This window comes from Paramisgurnus dabryanus, chromosome 11 (assembly GCF_030506205.2).
Source record: "Paramisgurnus dabryanus chromosome 11, PD_genome_1.1, whole genome shotgun sequence".
In the NCBI taxonomy this organism is placed as follows: domain Eukaryota; kingdom Metazoa; phylum Chordata; class Actinopteri; order Cypriniformes; family Cobitidae; genus Paramisgurnus; species Paramisgurnus dabryanus.
In genome coordinates this window covers 28,784,093-28,803,340 of record NC_133347.1, presented here as the reverse complement: position 1 = coordinate 28,803,340, position 19,248 = coordinate 28,784,093, and the positions used below count along the sequence as shown (strand labels likewise).

The window sequence follows — 19,248 nt, the reverse complement described above, 5'->3', positions numbered from 1 at the left end:
CTGAAATCACCCACAATCCTATGCGCGTAGCACCGAAAGCACACCTTTCAATCACGCAATGACGTGCACTTGTTAGCCTGTTCCATTTAACGTGTTCTCCGAATGCTTAAAAGGAGCCTCGCCTAGCATCTGAAGGAAGTGACTTGTAAGGACTAGTCCTGCCAAGGAAGTATCCTTGACATTGAGAAACGGCTGAGGCCTCGTTTGTCATCGTCACGTGATTTTCACGGAAACGATACAAGCCTCGAATCGGGGCTTCATCTGGAACGCCCCTTTTTGCTCGACACAAGCTCCGGAGCTTCGCTTCAGATGTCACATCACTACCGCTCGCCCTTCCTCTGCTTATTTGTGAATTCGGTATGTTTACTCGGCCCGCAATGTTTTCGTGCCAATTTAACCTTTTCCCAAGATCTTTCATTCACGAAATGCTACTCGGTTTCATCTGCCACTCGTTCTCACAGACTGCAACACAAGGTTACGGTAGGCGTTGTTTGACCAGCCCCTTCGAACGCAACTCATCTTTGCCAAAGTCCCTTATTTAGGGAAGCTCGCAAATTTGGCACAAAAACGCAATGAATGAGGCCGTTTCATTTCAATGAACAGATTAATACAATGCAGTCCTGTTTAACGTAAACTGTAATCGACCAAAGCAACTCACTGGACGCTTGCACAGGTGTCACTGATGATTGCCTGAGCTTCGGCCGCAACAGGTGTCACTGATCATATTGAATGCCTGAGGAGTTACGGTTCATGGTAAACACCGAAGGGTGATGTCTTCCTAACTAAAATATCTCTGTCTTCTCAACTAAACGAGACTCACCACGCGAAGGCTCCGTAAAGCAAACATGTGTATATATATATTATTTTTTTTAATGGCATTATTCATCCTGAAAGGCGATCGCGTTTTAACAGCACGGCATTAACGCGTGAGTAAGTTAACGTCAAAGACCCGAACGCAACGGTCTAAGTGAATTACGTGTTTGTTGTAAACAAATTGTGTAAAATGCGTAAACGACAAAATGGTGTAAATTTTTCATGTGTCTGCCTAAAAACCAAGGTAAGGTCACTGCTTTACATAATTTTCCTGAATATGTCTAATTTATACAACCTTCCCGATTGCCCAGGGACGTGCACAGGGGGGTTGCTCAGGTTGCCCGGGCAACTGCCCATATGCCCTTCTCGACTCAAGTTGCCCTTCCAAGGTAGAAAAAAATAAATTGTACTTTTAATTCATTTACACTATGCAGCGTTCCTTCGTTACTGTATTTTAATTCATTACGAAATTTGTATTTTATTTTTAAATTGCTATCTTGTGTTTCTGGCGCATTCGCGAATTAATGACTCGTTTGAATCGATTCCTTACAAAGTGTTGCAAATAAATGAGTCTTTTGATTCGATTCTTCACAAAGCGAATGGGCCAAAGGTTTTAAATTGGTTCGCGAATCAGTTTGAATGAATCGTTCAGATCGCTGCAAAAACGGAATCGTCCGAAGCTGTTTTACTCGTAACCTATGTAGAAACAAGCAGAATATAACCAGTGTTGGGTGACGTGGAAATGAATTTACCAATCTTTTAACTAAAAGCAAAACACATGTACCCGCCATTACATACACGCGACCTGTTCGTCGTCAGACACAGTTAAACGCGTGCAACCTCCAGAAACACTGAAGCACAGATTGAAGAAAATCCATCGATGATTGACATCTGATTCGCTGTGTATACTGTAATGCATGATGTAAGTGATTCTCACAAAACACACGTGACATCACAACGTAAGAAAACATGAGTTTTGTCTAAAATCATTTTTATGTAAGTGTAAACTGTCAATGTCCTCAGACCATCTTAGGAGATTTCTAACTTTATACATATGCAAAACTGTTGTCAGTTTACTTGTCTGATATTTCAGCTATAAGCTACATCAACATTGAGACTAGAGTTAATTTGTTAATTTGAAATGCTTGTCTATTCTGTGTTTGTATTCTTTTTTCTGTACTGTTTGTGTATGTTGCAGTTTTACACATACTGTAGAAGTGCCCTACATAAGTATTCCTCTGTTTGCTGTGGAGTCAAGAAATGTCTAAACATTAAAAGATGAACATGAGACAAAAGTACAGAATCTGTCACATTATTATTTTTATGGTCACTGAGCTGTGTCCTGATTGTTTACACATGAAAAGCATAAAATGTGTAGGATCAGTTTGATTCACTTATGTGCATATGTGTACAACACACATAAGTCAGCATTTAATGCTGTTGTTCTTTGTTGTTAAAGCATGTATGTGTTGAAACATAAACAAAGGTTAATAAAATGTGACATTCTAAACTTCTGACATACTGATATTTATCTTACAAATTTCTGGTCTCCATAGCAAACAGAAAAATCTTGTCTTTACAGTTCTGATACTTATGGAGGGCACTGTAGTGTGTGTGTGTGTGTGTGTGTGTGTGTGTGTGTGTGTGTTTGCACGTGTATATCTAGATTTATTTTTTCATGAGTAACTACTCGCTACTTGAGTATTATTTTCATTTCATACTTTTTACTTCTACTTGAGTAATTATTTATTTAGTTACTTGTACTTTTACTTGAGTAAAGTTTTTGGCTACTCCTTCCACCTCTGTTAATATCTTCATGAATCTAGGCTGAGTTTGTCACGTTTAAGCCTAAATAATCAGACAGATAGCAGCTAGCTATCATAGCTTGCAGACAAGCAGCATAGGCTACAATTTTTTTGGTAGGCATTAGGCAAACATATTTGCTGATTTAATAAAGACCCTGTTATTCTCAGTCCTTCATATAGGCCGTGAGTTTAAAAAAAATTTTTTTAGGGGGGGTGCCCTTTATTTAGGTCAGAGCAACTGCCCGTAAAAATGCCTGTGCACGTCCCTGCGATTGCCTACCTGTTCCGACCAATTTAAGGGACTTAAATGTTACCTATTGTATTTGTCAGTTATTGCAGTCTTTGACCAAATATACGGGATGTCTTATTTTAGTTGTGAATGTCATTGTTAATGTCACTGTTAACATCTCTATGCAGGCTGCTCAACACTGACGATAGGCCACATTGGCATACTAACAGAGGAATAAGCACGCAGTCGTAACGCTCAACTTGCATTTCTTGCGCAAATCGCGAGTGTTTGTCTGGTTATGTTGGTCAAATGTACAATTATCACTGTTTCATCCGACGGCCGTTCGAAACGCCGTTGTCACTTATACAGTTGAAATCAATTTATTGCATTTCATAAGAATTGTGGCATTAAATGCACTGTCATTTTAATTTGGTGTGAGGTAAGTTACATCATTAAAATTATTTTTCTGATCTAGTGTTGGGCGATATTATCCAGAGATCTCATCATAACGCAGCCCGTGAGATTGCCGACACAATAGTACTGGGAATGTGACAATTTATTTCCTCTTATTTAATATAGCAATGCTGACATCGCGGGCACGCGCGTAAAATCTGCTTCTGCCCGCGCGGCAGAATGCGTCTCACTTTTACAATGCATCTCATGCAATATCCAGTCCTCGTCGCAAGGTTGTATGTTTTCACTAAATACGACAAAAAATACGTCAAGTCCGACCACCGGAAGCGTTTGATATGTTTAGTTTTCAACTCGGAGGTGTTTTTAGTTCACAGCAACGGTTTATAAATGAGTGTCACTTTCAACCGGTCGGTATGCTTCCACTAAACTCTGGACACTAATGAAACGTTGATGGACCACAATATATCTTTTATCTTGGTGCTGAAACATGGTAATAGGGAGGAGATTGTATATAAAAAATCGCGAAAATGTGCATATTACATTTCTTGTAATAGACTACAGTGAACGTCATGTCAGAATGTCCACTGCAGGCATCGTTCTAAAAATAATGGTTACCACGGGTTCGATGCCCATTCCAACTAAAGTCTGATGCCCACTCTGACTAAAACAGTAAATGTTTATAATTTAATTTGAAAGTACTAACAAAGTTCTACCTTCTGTTAAAATTTCATGAAAATGTCTGATAAAATGAGAAAGTTATAAGCAAAAACATGTGAATAAGCAGCATTTTGGTCACACATCATATAACTTTCCTCTGATTTCTAATATTAAAAATACCATAACTTTCTCAATCTTCAACGGACTTTTACAATCCTGGTATCTTTGTAAATTGGAATGTCTGCTCTGTCTAGTCATGTGATAGATTTCGAGCTTTGGGGTTTTTTGAAAATTTTCATCATATCTATTTAATATATTTAAATACAAGTCACCAGACCGACCAGCTTAAGCAGCTGGCAACACCTTCGTTTGCAAACCTCTTAAACTTTGTTGCACATCACTGATGCCTTAGCGGTTTGAAAATTACCTTGTAACAGGGAATGGAACTCGCTCTCATTGATTTTAAACCCAGTGTGCATTTTAACCACCCTAGTGCGAGAAGTCCACGCTACATGCATTACAAGTTCAGGTGCAGCGAAGTCAAAGCATTACTCGTGTATTGAAAAGGTAGTTTCTCATAAGGCAAATCATGCTATGCACATTGGTGTTGCAACTGCAGGTTATGTAAGGATGGTATGTGAAAGTGTTCAGCATAATTAAGTTAAACTTTAATGGATAAACAAGTCAATTGCATGTTGTCAAAGACTTTTGGTGAAGTCTGACTCACAGCATCGTCTAAAATATGTTCTCTTAAATGTTCGAAGGTCCCGTGTCAACAGAATCATGCCCCGGAAGTGATCTGGGAACGCTTACATGGAGAAAACCTAGTAAAATTGCCGTAAGATACACGTAAAGTATTCAGAGTGAACAAGGGCAAAACGATGCGCAAGCGTCACCACAACAAGTTATGGTTTAGCTCTTCGACGCTGGAATTTAAACGCAGCTCAACATTCACAATGAGATGTCTGCAATCTGGACTAAAGCAGAGACCAGGGAGCTCCTCGCTATACGTGCTGCTAAAGCTGAGATCATTCACATGCATGACAGAGCAGCGCATCACGCGCTCCTCATGATCTCCCAAAAACTACGAGTTCCGAATAACTGCCAAACTTCAGAAGCGTCGAAAAGACAAGCACGTGCAGGACTTTACATGCATCACACGTCTTTACGGCTTTTCACAGTAAGCATGACTCCGAAAAATCATTGGCAGAATAAATGGCCCAAAATTTAATGATTCCAGACAAATCCTGGAAGTTTTTCTGTGTAGTATCATAATCTCTCTGTGAGAAGGGCAATTGATGGCGTCGGCTATCATTGATAATATGGTCTATTGACATAACCTGATCCCGCACCTTCTAGTTTCAAGATGTTAATAACACTTCAGTCAAGACACTAAGCATTCAATTGCGTATTGTCCGTTCAGATTTAGTTTATACAGCTTAGATTAATTTACTTCCATTTTACTAACCTTTTTAGTCTATAATTATTAATCTTAAAATTCAAAAACCATAAATTCTTTCTCAATCAGTTTCATGTTAATTGTTATGATTCTGTTTTCCTAGGTAATTTTTCTGCCATTATTATGCTTGCAATTCAAAGCCATAGCCAAAATCCCATCTTTTACTACATAAATACTTCGAAAAGTTAATACACTTGAAATGCAAAGTTTCATCAGTTTTCTATAGTTTTAAGCTGCATAATGATCACGGTATGATCAAGCATATACTGGTGGTGGTGTAGGTTACTCAACCATGTCTCATTTCTCGCTAAATTAATCTGTGGCATAGCGTGCTTTATCGGAATATTGTTGCTTTTCATCACAGCCTCCGACATGGCATTCGCAGCCTTTCTCACTATAGGGTATATTGTTGCCCCATTGCATGGCTCTCGTGACCTCCTTGCTGCGTGGCCTATCATTGCCCTATATCCAGCATTCACAGTCGTCTGCTATACTGCAAACTGTTGACTTGTATCATGGCCTTCTCGCTAATCAGCATATCATTGCCTTATCATGGGCTCCCGCTCGTTTTTCGCCATGTAACTTATGGTTTATCTGTATCACGGCCTCCTCGTTACTTTGCATATGGTTACATTGTGTCATGGATACCACAACCGACTTATTACATTGCATATGTTGCCCCGCATCTATCCTCCACAGCCTTTATAATGAGTCGGCATATCGTTGCCCCGCATCATTGCCTTCGCGGTCTTCACGCTACATGGGAAGTCGTTGCCCTGTAACAGGCTTTGTCGCATACAGCATATCATTGCCCCGCATTTACCCTCCGCTGCCTTTATCGCTATTTGGCATATCATTGCCCCGTATCTGTGCCTTCACGGTCTTCACACTAAATTGCAGAACGTTGCCCTGTAAGTGTTCTCCACGGCCTTCTCGCCTATCGGGGCTATCGATCAACATGGCCTATCGTGGCTTTACACATCGCCTATCGGGGCTATCGATCAGCGTGGCCTATCGTGGCTTTACACATCGCCTATCGGGGCTATCGATCAGCGTGGCCTATCGTGGCTTTACACATCGGCTATCGGGGCTATCGATCGACGTAGCTTTACATATCGCCTATCGATCGACGTGGCCAATGGTGGCTTTACACATCGCCTATCGAGGCTATCGATCGACGTGGCCAATCGTGGCTTTACACATCGCCTATCGGGGCTATCGATCGACGTGGCCTATCGTGGCTTTACACATCGCCTATCGGGGCTATCGATCGACGTGGCCTATCGTGGCTTTACACATCGCCTATCGGGGCTATCGATCGACGTGGCCAATCGTGGCTTTACACATCGCCTATCGGGGCTATCGATCGACGTGGGCAATCGTGGCTTTACACATCGCCTATAGGGGCTATCGATTGACGTGGCCTATCGTGGCGTTACATATATTGCCTATCGGGGCTACCTATCCACGTATAGCCTACCGTGGCACTTTACGACGAAGCATTTTGTAATTCTTATCCTATTCCTTTTGTGTGAATCAGACATTAAAGTGAATGCCTATGCCTATCGTGGCTTAATTTTTGGTGGGGGGTTCCAATAAATAGCTTTTATAGCTTAAGAAGTCTGATTCCTTAACATTTTCTCTTGTTTCAGGATTGACATCTCTTCGATTTCCTAGCAATCAAGCCAGTTGATCTATTTCACTTTTGGGGGTAGGCTCCGCCCCTGCCTTCAACATCAGGCAGGATCTGCCGGACTACAGCTAGACCCGGACGAAAGGCGGGGCATACGCCAAAATAATCTATACGAGACTCAAGCATCCATTTAATTGAGTCTGATTTGAATTTCTGTCTTTTAATTCAACATGGAATAAATGTCATTCAAACGTTCACTTGCCTTCTGAGTCTTTATGGTAGAACATTTATTATAGCATGTTAAAATTGACATTTTGTAGGTGTGAGCAAAATGTGCAGTTTTTGAGTGTGTCCTGTAAAATGCAAATGAGCTGATCTCTGCACTAAATGGCAGTGATGTGGTTGGATAGTGCAGATTAAGGGGCGGTATTATCCCCTTCTGACATCACAAGGGGAGTCAAATTTCAATGACCTATTTTTTTCACATGCTTGCAGAGAATGGTTTACTAAAACTAAGTTACTGGGTTGATCTTTTACACATTTTCTAGGTTGATAGAAGCACTGGGGCCTAATTATAGCACTTGGATAAAGTCATGATATCTCCCTTTAAAGTCCTTAAAGGAATATTCCATTTTCTTAAAAGAAAAATCCAGATAATTTACTCACCACCATGTCATCCAAAATGTTGATGTCTTTCTTTGTTCAGTCAAGAAGAAATTATGTTTTTTGAGGAAAACATTTTTCTCATTTTAATGGACTTTAATAGACACCAACACTTAACACTTAACTCAACACGTAACAATTTTTTTCAACGGAATTTCAACGGCCTATAAACGATCCCAAAAGAGGCATAAGGGTCTTATCTAGCAAAACGATTGTCATTTTTGACAATAAAAATAACAAATATACACTTTTAAACCACAACTTCTCGTCTAGATCAGGTCGTGATGCGCCAGCTGACCCCACGCAATACGTCATGACGTCAAGAGGTCACAGAGGACGAACACGAAACTCCGCCCCAGTGTTTACAAGCGTCTTAAAAGAGGACCGTTCCTACGTTGTTGTATGTCAACTGATATTAATTAATGTCTTTGTGTCAGTTTATTGTTTAAAATGGTCCGCAAATGTGCGTTTTATATATGTAACACGTGACCTCCCTACGTCACTACGCATTTACGTTAGGTCGCGCTGGACCGGACCTAAACGAAAAGTTGTGGTTTAAAAGTACATATTTGTTATTTTTCTGGTCAAAAATGACAATCGTTTTGCTAGATAAGACCCTAATGCCTCGTTTGGGATCGTTTATAGACCTTTGAAACTCTGTTAAAAAAACTGTTAAGTGTTGAGTTAAGTGTTAAATGTTGGGCTCTATTAAAGTCCATTAAAATGAGAAAAATCCTGCAATGTTTTCCTCAAAAAACATAATTTCTTCTGGACAGAACAAAGAAAGACATCAACATTTTGGATGACATGGTGGTGAGTAAATTATCAGGATTTTTCTTTTAAGAAAATGGACTAATCCTTTAAGAGACCCACAGTTAGTATGTGCATGCAGAATTGAACAGAAAGCTCCTCACACATTCCTTGACTCTTATGTGTTTTGATTTTTTGTGAAATATATCTCACCTCTCCTGTCCAGCTGTGTCCCACAGCTGCAGGACTGTTGGGACCCCATCCACTACCAAAGTTTTCATCTGGAAATCAACACCTGCAGGAAAAATATAGTGGATATATTGTAGACCACAGACATATAGGTAGGTACACCAATGTTGTTGTCATATTGGACTTGGCAAGACTGCTCAATTACATTAGGGGCGTCTCTAAAATCAGTAACCAAAAAAGCCAAACCAATGTTTGACAAGCAACTCTTTATGACAATTAATAATTTTGCATACTGGAAAAAGTAATTGTACTCCACATAGATTGTAAACCATTAAAACAAATGGTTGACAAATGTTTATATGATGTTTTAATGCTGAATAAACACAGCTCCGCCATTTACTTGTATGTGTTTGTCTTGCTCTGCACAAAATGGCGGCAATGTATGATTCAATTAGATATAATTTTATAGAATTTACCGATTAGATTTAAGTGAAGCCAGCCCTATTTACATTTCAAATCCTCATATAGTTGAAGTCTTACCCAGAGTCGTACTAGTGCTGTTCTTGAACTCGTTCTTACAGAGACGAAGAAGGAAACTGGATTTGCCCACGGCAGCGTCTCCTGCCAGAACAATCCTGTAGGCCTTTTCAGGTGAAGCCTGGCTCGCTGCCAACTCATCTTTGCCTCTCTGCACAGATGCACACAGATTAAGGGCTTACAACACTGGGAGTTTCAGGTACAGATTCATTCTGGCCAGTGAATCCAGTATACCTCAGTAAAGATAGCTGACAGACACTTCTTCCCTGAAGCAGCGAGAACATTTTTTGGTGTGGATTGCATTAGAGTCCAACTTTGAACCGATTCACCATCATCTGATCCAGATTCGTCTCGCACCTCTAGAACCTGTGAAGATATACAAAGTATGCATATTGTGTATGTGTTTGGTGTGTATTATTTTCAAATAATTAAATGACCCGTCGTCAATTATTCCTTACTAAACATTACAACATGACACTGCATACAATGACATCATACCTCTGTGTCCGAAGTGTCTCCAGATACAGTGGTGCTGTTTTCTGCACCTTGGTCAATATTTGGAGGAAAGATTTCACAGGAAGCTCTTTCATTCTCGAATTCGTATCCAGTATTTGAGCGCAGGGTGGACATGCCACTGTCTATGCAGCTGTCCTCCTCATAGCTATGTCTGCGCATGCATGGGTCACACAGGGCCAGTGCCAGAGATTCATAGCTTTGTCTGCGCAGACCAGACATCAGCTGAAACCGTTCAAAGTCTTCATCTGCAGACGTGTCACAGGATCTATAGGCATATTCAATATTATGAAGATCACAGTTTATACGGATGACTTTACACACAAACGTTACACTCCAGTAGAAAACTTTACATCTTAAACAAAAAATGTAAACACCACATGTATGCATACTGTACGTATTACTTATGCCAATGAAAAACTGACTGCAAAGTCATAATATATTTTTTGTAACTGATGAATCATGCATTATCTAAATAGTATTCATTTTAACTTATTAATACTCTTAGTAATAGTAATACTCTTACCGATCAAAATACGGTGCAGACAAGGGGTTTCTTCGATTCATGTAAACGTCAGGTAAGAGCTGCAAGAGAAACATTTAATTTCTGTTGTTATGGACAAATAAAAAATGTACTAAAGCAATAAGACAAGAAGCCTTTTTCCAGCTTTTTAATAAAATGCGTATTATACATCCAACTCAATTCCAAGTCAAGACAAAGACAGTGTCGAGGCCAAGTTCAGAGAAACATCCAACTAAATGTGGACTCGGTCTTGACCTGGACACGACACTTGATCTCTGGTCTTGACTCGAACCCATGACCTTTTGCGCTGCTATCAGCAGTGTTGTAGTCTAGTCCTACTCAAGTCTGAGTCAAGACCAAGACCATAGATCGAGTGTTAAGTCAAAATCAAGGCCAAGTTCAGAGAAACATCTCTGGACTTGACTAGTTCCCTGGGTTCGAACCCGAGTGACAAGTTCGATTCAAGGCTAAGTTCAGATAAACATCTAGCTAAATGTGGACTCGGTCTTGACCTGGACACGACACTTGATCTCTGGTCTTGACTCGAACCCATGACCTTTTGCGCTGCTATCAGCAGTGTTGTAGTCTAGTCCAACTAAAGTTTGAGTCAAGACCAAGACCATAGATCGAGTGTTAAGTCAAAATCAAGGCCAAGTTCAGAGAAACATCTCTGGACTTGACTAGTTCCCTGGGTTCGAACCCGAGTGACAAGTTCGATTCAAGGCTAAGTTCAGATAAACATCTAGCTAAATGTGGACTCGGTCTTAGCCTGGACAAGACACTTGATCTCTGGTCTTGACTAATTCCCTGGGATCGAACCCATGACCTTTTGCGCTGCTATCAGCAGTGTTGTAGTCTAGTCCAACTAAAGTTTGAGTCAAGACCAAGACCAGAGATTGAGTGTTCAGTCAAATCAAGGTCAAGTTCAGAGAAACATACAGCTAAATGTGACCTTGGTCTTGATCTGGACATGACACTTGATCTCTGGTCTTGATCTTGACTAGTTCCCTGGGTTCAAAGCCATGACTTTTTGCGCTGCTAATGGTGGTGTAGTATAGTCCAACTCGATTCTGATTCAAGACCAAGACCAGAGATTGAGTGTTAAGTCCGAATCTAGGCCTAGTTCAGAGAAATATCCAAGCTAAATGTGGATTCTGTCTTGACCCGGACAGAACACTTGATCTCTGGTCTTGATCTTGACTAGTTCCCTAGGTTCCAACCAATGACATTTTGCCCTGCTATCGGCAGTGTTATAGTCTAGTACAACTCGATTCTGAGTCAAGACCAAGACTAGAGATTGAGTGTTAAGTCAAATTAAAACCAAGTTCAGAGAAACATTCAGTTGGACATTCATGTGGACGTGGTCTTGACCTGGACACAACACTTGATCTCTGGTCTTGACTAATTCCCTGGGTTCGAACCCATGTCCTTTTGTGCTGCTATCGGCAGTGTTGTAGTCTAGTCCAACTCGAGTATGAGTCAAGGCCAGAGATCGAATGCCGAGTCCGAACACGTTCAGAGAAAAAAACAGCTAGATGTGGACTCGGTCTTAACCCGGACTTGACACAATCTCTTGACTAGTTTGCTGGGTTTGAACCCATGACCTTTTACCTTCTAACAGTATTCGAGTGATCAAGTGTTGAGTCCAAGTCAAGGCCAAGTTCAGAGAAACAACCAGCTAAATGTGGACTCTGTCTTGACCTGGACACGACACTTGATCTCTGGTCTTGACTAGTTCCCTGGGTCGAACCTATGACTTTTTGCACTGCTAACATTGTTGTAGTGTAGTCCAACTCAAGTCTTAGACCAGAGATCGTTTGATCAAGTTAGATGTGGACCCGGTCTTGACACGAACTCGTAACTTGATCTCTTTACTAATTCCCTGGGTTCGAATCCATGACCTTTTGTTCTGCTAACGGTATTCGAGAGATTGAGTGTCGAGTCTGAGTCAAGTTCAGAGAAACATACAGCTAAATGTGGACTCGGTCTTGACCTGGACACGACACTTGATCTCTGGTCTTGGTTTTGACTAGTTCCCTGGGTTGAACCTATGACCTTTTGTTGTAGTCTAGTCCAACTTGAGTCTGAATCAAGACCAGAGATCAAATGTCGAGTTCGATTGAGTTCAGAGGAACTTTCCGCTAGATGTGGTCTTGACCCGGACTCGACACCTGATCGCTGGTCTATGTCTTGATTCAGACTCGACTACAACACTGGATAACGCAATGCTCTGCAAATAATTTAAAACGGATTTTAACATGGCTCAACCAATCATTATCAAGTACTGTATTTGTATTTTCATGATCAAGTATTTGTTTTATATTTGTTTATAAACACAATTAATCCGAAACCTTATCATCCTAGTATTCGTTTCTGAAAAAGCTGCTGTCAATTAGGGGGGGGGGGGTTCACACAAATAAGTATAAAAACACTTTTTGAGCAATGTTTGTAACTAAACTGTTTCTGAGCACCATTGACTTCTATAGTATTTTGTTTGCCCTACTATAGAAGTCAATGGTGCTCCTGCTTGCTGCTTGATTGCAAATATCTATTTGTGTTCAGAAGAACAAGGAAATGTACAGGTTTGGAACAACTTGAAGAATTTTAATTATTGGGTGAACTATCCCTTTTAATCTATATCCCAACACATTTAAATGAAGGTTTTGACCTCACCTGAGTCTTACTTTTGCTTTGACTGTTCTCCAAAGCACCACGCAGACCATCATTACTGTCATGAAGCTTTCTGTTTGCTGCCCTGGACAATGAAGCACAACATAAATATCACATTAAAACAATAAAAAAACAGTTTCTAAATGTAAAGTTATTAAGTTATTATACCTTTCTTATAAATATGGACAAAATCAATAAATAATAAGATTCAAAGTAGTGAATACTTTTGGAAGGCACTATATATTCGGTGTAAGTATGCAGACTATAGTTTATCACTTTAAGAGATTTCATTTAGTGCTGTGGGGGTCAAACTCACTGAAGCATCTTGATTTGTCTCTCCAGGTTCTCTCGCTCCTCAGAGAAACATTTTATCATGGCTTCATCTCTGTACACACACACACACACACAGTCATTATTGTTAATGTGACAGCATATCATTTATATATAATATTTCAATCATACACCATGCTATCCAGGCAGGTTGATGCTTTATTTTCAGACACATGCCTACGCAAGTAAACTTTGTCTCTGTTTAGTTTCTAGGTGACAAGTTTCAGACATTCCAGTGCAGCGTGACGTACGATACCAGGATATCCTGCTTTAGTGAATCAGTATTGTCAACAGTCACAAGACCTGTTTTTACAGCTCCTCCAAGCCATTATGCAAGGGAATTACAGTTTGCATAGTGGTCAATGCTCTTTAAATACTAATTCACTATTAAAAATAAAGGTGCTTTTTTTGGCTGTATGGCTCTAGGGTGCAAATTGCAACATGCAAATCGAAATAGTTTGCAAGAAAAGAATGATTTTAATACTTTAAAAGGTTGTGCATGGTCAAATAAACTCTTAAGTTAGTGCTTGTGTGTTTTCTGACATGTGGAAGATGATCAACAATCAGGAAGAATGTGAGCGTATGTTTGTTATATAATTATATAAAGTTTAAACGGATTGTACAAACATAAAGCATTAACATATTGCATGTCGTACATCACATTATTTAGAAAGTTATAGCCAGTTCCTTAAAGAACTTTAAACATCCGAAGAACCTTTTTGGTACTTTCGTACTGTAGCACCTTTATTTTTAAGAGTTTACAGTGCATTGTTTGTATTTCTAAAGATTTGAATCTACATACATTCATTAATAATAAGGTCCATCATGAATGCTGTGGTAGGGGAGAGCAGGGTAATGCTTTTAGGCTTTGTCTCTATCATTCAAAAAATATTTAAGTTACAATAACAATTTTTTTGCACAATCACAAACACATGGCTGCTACAAATTAACACTTAAAGTTTGTTTGTGGGATCTACCGTTATCGTACAATTACACCGAAAATGACAGGAGTGCAAATGTCACCCCATAGGTGGGGTTCATTGTAACAAACAGAGGGTTTATTGTAACACCTGCTAGAGAATTTTGTTTAAACACAAATAATTCAATCAAATTTTGTCTATTTACTAATGGTGGATATTGTTTATATATCTGCCGATATCCACACATTCATTCATCCATCATCCTTCATCTAACCATCCTTGCATTATGCATCAATGCATATAAATACTTTTTTTTGAAAGGGCTGCACAATTAAGACAAAAAAAATCATAATTGAGTTATTTCCCCTGATATTGTATTAACAGTTATCATTTTATTGATGAATAATATTAACATTGTTTTCAATTCATTGTCATTGTATACCTGAGGCTTAATTGTAACACTGTGTGACAACTAGCCCCGCTGTGTAAAAATGTTTTCAATCCCAGCTATCAGTTCCTAGGAGTTGCTGACTTGTTTTAAAATGATGTTATGTTTTAGGTAACAAGACCCCAACGCAGAAATAAAAAAAAACCATTTACGTTCAATATCTTAACCGAAACACATCAAAACTTTTCACAAATTCACAGGAGATCATCTTCTGACAGTAATAGAAAAAGACCAAAGCACAGATTGCTCAGCCCTGTATAAATATGTAAAGTAGACACGTTACAATTAACCCCGTGTTAGTTTGTGCCCGCTCACCACTACATCTAAAGTACCTTTCACAGTTGATGCTTTGGTCCGTGAGATCACTCTTGAGAGCATCTAGTTCACTTTGGAGAAACGCAATGTTACTTTGGCTCTCAAGTAGTTCTTGTTTTAACTTCTGGTTTTGCTAAAATAGGGACAAGAAGAACACAACTTAAATTATATGGAACTAAATGTTTAGATATTTTACTTCAAATTAAACAAGAGCCATCATACCAGCAGTAGCTCATTATTCTTTCGTTTCAATGTTGAGGTCTCCTCTTTGAGGCTCGTGCTTTTATTTTGGTTCTCAATCTGAGAAAAACATAAATTTTATTTCTTTATATATAATGTTTCAATCAATTTTAATCAAATAATATTCTTTATTCACCATCTGTAGGGTCTGTATCTTCTGCTGAAGTTCACAAATCTGTGACTCGTACTGATGTTTCATGCTACTCAACGCTGCTTCAGCTTTTTTAGACTCCTGGAAAAATAATTAATGAATTATTGCACCTTCCTCGTGTCTGTGTTTTAATGGCTACAAATACAATGCGGGTTTTAGAGGAACCCAAACAGGTGCAGGTGAGCAAACAGTTCAGTTACATAATAAGATAAGACATGGAAAATGAGTTTTAGATAAACAACTGCATTTGAGAAATGAACAAATGCAGACTGCTGCTGAAGATTGCAAACTGCAGTAAAATGTGATGTAAGAGTTAAATTAAGCCTTGAACCCGATCCAAGACATTCACATGATGTGGCCGAATGCCAGCTAATAGCAAACACCTGTGCCAGTCTATTTACTATTCCATTATATAAGGTCCTAACTTAATATAGCCTATATATACACAGTAGGAACATTACAATAAGAATGGACTACTAACAATCAAGGAATTAGAAAGATTTTTATTCTATTAGCAAAACTTATATAATAAAATCAATCAATAATATTAAACAGTATAATATTAAAGGAATTTCTCACCCCAAAATGAAAATTAGCCCATATTTTATTCACCCTCAGGCCATCCTTGGTATAGGCTATATACCTTTTTTCTTTCAGCCAAACACAGTTATATTAAATAATTATAATTATTAGATCATATGAGGGCAGTTTCCCAGACAGGGATTAGACTAGTAGTCCTAGACTAAAATAAATTAAAGAGCGGTCCAAACTAAAAACCTCTTGTACTGACATATCTTAAAATACATCAGTGCCCTTTGTTTTGCCTCAAAATGCACACAAGTAATGTTTTTTGGTAAGGCATGTTTGTTAAAACTAGTTATATTTCCTAATTAATCTAAGGCCTAGTCCTGGTTTAGGATAATCCTTGTCCGGGAAACCAGCCCATTACAGTATATACTACTATAGCTTTATAATGGCATTGGAAAGCGCATATATTAAATGTCTTCTGAAGTGAAGCGATGGATTTTTTTGTAAGGAAATATTTATATTTCAAACTTTAAAAATATATTACATTTTAATATATTTCAATAATTTTTATAATATTTATATTTGAAACTATGACCGTGTTTGCAACATTGGGTCACATGGGGCACGACTTAATGGTTTTATAGTGCCCCATGTGACCCAATGTTACAAAATCCATCGTTTATAAAGTAAGTACAGGCTGACTTGTGACCCATCGCTTCACCTCAGAAGACATTTAATAACTTTATGGATTAGTTTTTGATGGATGGATGCGCTTTTTGGAGTTTTCAAAATGGGGCACTATCCAATGCCATTATGAAGCTGAAAAGAGCCAGAATATATTTATATAGACTATACCATTGACTCTCTATTATCTTTAGTTTCATAATATTAAAGGGGGAGAAGTCTCATTGCTCAATGCTATTGATGGTCAACTGTAATGAATTCTTTAATGCTTTATTTTATCAGGTCTGGTGATCAGGACACTGCAAGCAAACGTTTCCTTACCTGTAGACGTGTGTTTCTTTCTGTGGCGTGGATGCGGTGGTCCATCTCTTCCTCCATCTCACTTAATTGTATAGTAGCCTGATCCTGAGCTCTAAGCAAAGACCAAACACCATAACATCACATCCCTAATAATGACATACAGGAATCTTACTGTATGTTGGTTTTAAAGTATGTTTACATTGAAAACAATAACCACAAAGGTAACTGTGCAGTGCAGTTTAACAATTTTAATGTCCAGGTCCTTTAAATTAAAACTTTATGTCACAAAACAATTGTTGGGCATTACAGTATATATATCTATAAGTAAGTGTGTGTACCTCTTCACAGCAAGTGCTAGATGCTCCATTTCTGTGTTTAATATTCGGATTTCTTTGATAAAATTGTTCAATACTCTTTCATACTGAGGGACCATTCTGGGCTCTGTCAAGCTGATGTTCTGGTAGAGAGTTGATACCTGGTCAATCCTACACACATACAACATATAAGTATTTATTTTAAATTCTGCTTTACTTCTAGGTTCCACGTTTGTGACATGGACATGTTATCACACAAATCACATTTAATCTCAGAAGATGCTGGGATAACATGAATCAAGTTGTGGGGTCCAATATACTTTTAGCAGATTCTGTACATTTTAGGTTAAACATAACGTTTTGATCAAATGCAAAAAAATATTTTTATAATTTTTATAACTTTTATTATTTATATACACACTTTACATACACATTTTGGAAAACATTTATTTTGTTGTTGATGCTGATGATAAAACAAGGTTTATTTTAAGAAGAATCATGAGTCTCTCCAACAATTATCAATTAAACCGAGTTTATTATATCACTAGCATGACCTAGGTGGTGCCAAGATGTTTATTAATTGCATGGGTTTGAACATCATGACTTTGGTGTTTTCTGTTTTAAAGTAAGACTTGAGGCTATGGCTGATAAGCAAAATAAAAGGAGAATTGAGAGTGCACACTAATCAATGTTCTGTCAGCGTTAGCGTGGCATAATGGTGATGTGTCTCATGTTAAGCAGCTGGCTAGAATCAATGCCAATGTCTTGTCACGAGATACATCAAACTTCATATTATCAAAGAGGCCTATCAAATAACATCCATCCGTCCATCCATACATTATCCTCCTGCATATCGTGCTTATCCCAGCTATTTTAGGCCAAGGTTAACACACTGGACTGATGGCCAGCCAACTTCAAGCTGAACACAATGTTACATCAAACTTTATGAACAGATAAGGAATGACTTAAGATTTAATGATATAATGAATTTAAGTGCCACTTTAACTGGTAGATTATGATAATGATGTATATGATTATAATGATGTATATGATATGAACTTAAACAGGTTGATAGCCTGAATTACACTGTAAAAAGTTGGATCAACTTAATATTGGTAACACCAAAAAATTTGGGTTTAAGTTAAAACAACTTTTATAAAATATATTATAACATATTATAAAATTTGAAGTATTTTTTTTTCACTTTTTATAGTAATTGTAAAGTTTGTAGTAATAAAAATAAAACAATATAATAATAACAATAATAATTTAGCCTATATCAAGTTGGTTGTCTGGTAAAAAAAAACAATTAATTATAAATTAACAAATAAAGAAAAACACTGGAACTGTTGACAAAATTAGTAACTAAGACATCAAGATTTTTAAGATTTATTATTTCAAATATGCTGGGTTATGTTTGACCCATAATTGGGTCATAAAGGGGCAACTCCAACCCAACCGTTGGGTTAAATTAACCCAGCATTTTTTAAGTGCATTATTATTATCATCACGAGGCCTAATTAACCTATAATTATACCAACAACAACAATAATTCTTCTTCTTCTAATTATTATTATCATTATTGTTATTATCATTATTAATACTTCTTATTACAATTTTAGTTCTACATATAGTTTTACATGGCTCCATATTCCATAAAACAATGTTCCATTACCTGGGAATGTATTTCACCTGATCCTCCAGGCGTGATTTAAAGTCCTCCCAGGCCGCAAAGTAACTTTCCCCGGCATTTTCACTCATCATGTCCGCGTTTAGCAAGTGTGACTCTTTAAATCCCTTCATGAATTCCTCCAGAGTGATCGCGCCGTCTTTATCGGTGTCAAGTTTGGAGAATATCGCATCTATCTCGCTTGGTCGGACATGCAGCTCGGAACATATTTTCACAAACTCCCATTTCTCGATGCGTCCGGAGCGGTCAACATCACAGGCGTGAAAGAGCTCGCGGAGTTTATCCATGACGGCTTGAGATTGTTTTATTTATCACCACACATTGAGTGAGAGAGGAAATCTTCCGACGGAGTTAAACTTATGGTTTCATGCTTATGTAATGGCTCCTTGAGTGAGGTGAATAAACGCCCCTTACACAAACTTTTCAGGGAATTATGTTAAGTAAACAAGCGGGATGTCGGTCAACAACGATAA

The 19,248-nt window shown here is 38.3% G+C and overlaps 1 protein-coding gene across 1 annotated transcript in view; it reads right to left on the bottom strand.

The window, feature by feature from the left end:
• Positions 1-19,220, bottom strand: part of rasef (RAS and EF-hand domain containing) — a 28,145-nt gene extending 8,925 nt beyond the window's left edge. Inside the window, exons 1-13 of the mRNA XM_065247708.2 lie at positions 18,761-19,220; positions 17,110-17,256; positions 16,793-16,883; positions 15,245-15,340; positions 15,091-15,168; positions 14,886-15,001; positions 13,172-13,240; positions 12,859-12,940; positions 10,189-10,247; positions 9,648-9,930; positions 9,384-9,515; positions 9,153-9,300; positions 8,637-8,718 (exon numbers count right to left, since the gene is read on the bottom strand). Coding sequence (XP_065103780.1) covers positions 8,637-8,718; positions 9,153-9,300; positions 9,384-9,515; positions 9,648-9,930; positions 10,189-10,247; positions 12,859-12,940; positions 13,172-13,240; positions 14,886-15,001; positions 15,091-15,168; positions 15,245-15,340; positions 16,793-16,883; positions 17,110-17,256; positions 18,761-19,062 — 1,685 coding nt within the window. The 5' untranslated portion in view covers positions 19,063-19,220. The remainder of the gene's footprint in view (positions 1-8,636; positions 8,719-9,152; positions 9,301-9,383; positions 9,516-9,647; positions 9,931-10,188; positions 10,248-12,858; positions 12,941-13,171; positions 13,241-14,885; positions 15,002-15,090; positions 15,169-15,244; positions 15,341-16,792; positions 16,884-17,109; positions 17,257-18,760) is intronic.
• Positions 19,221-19,248: the final 28 nt, after the last annotated feature.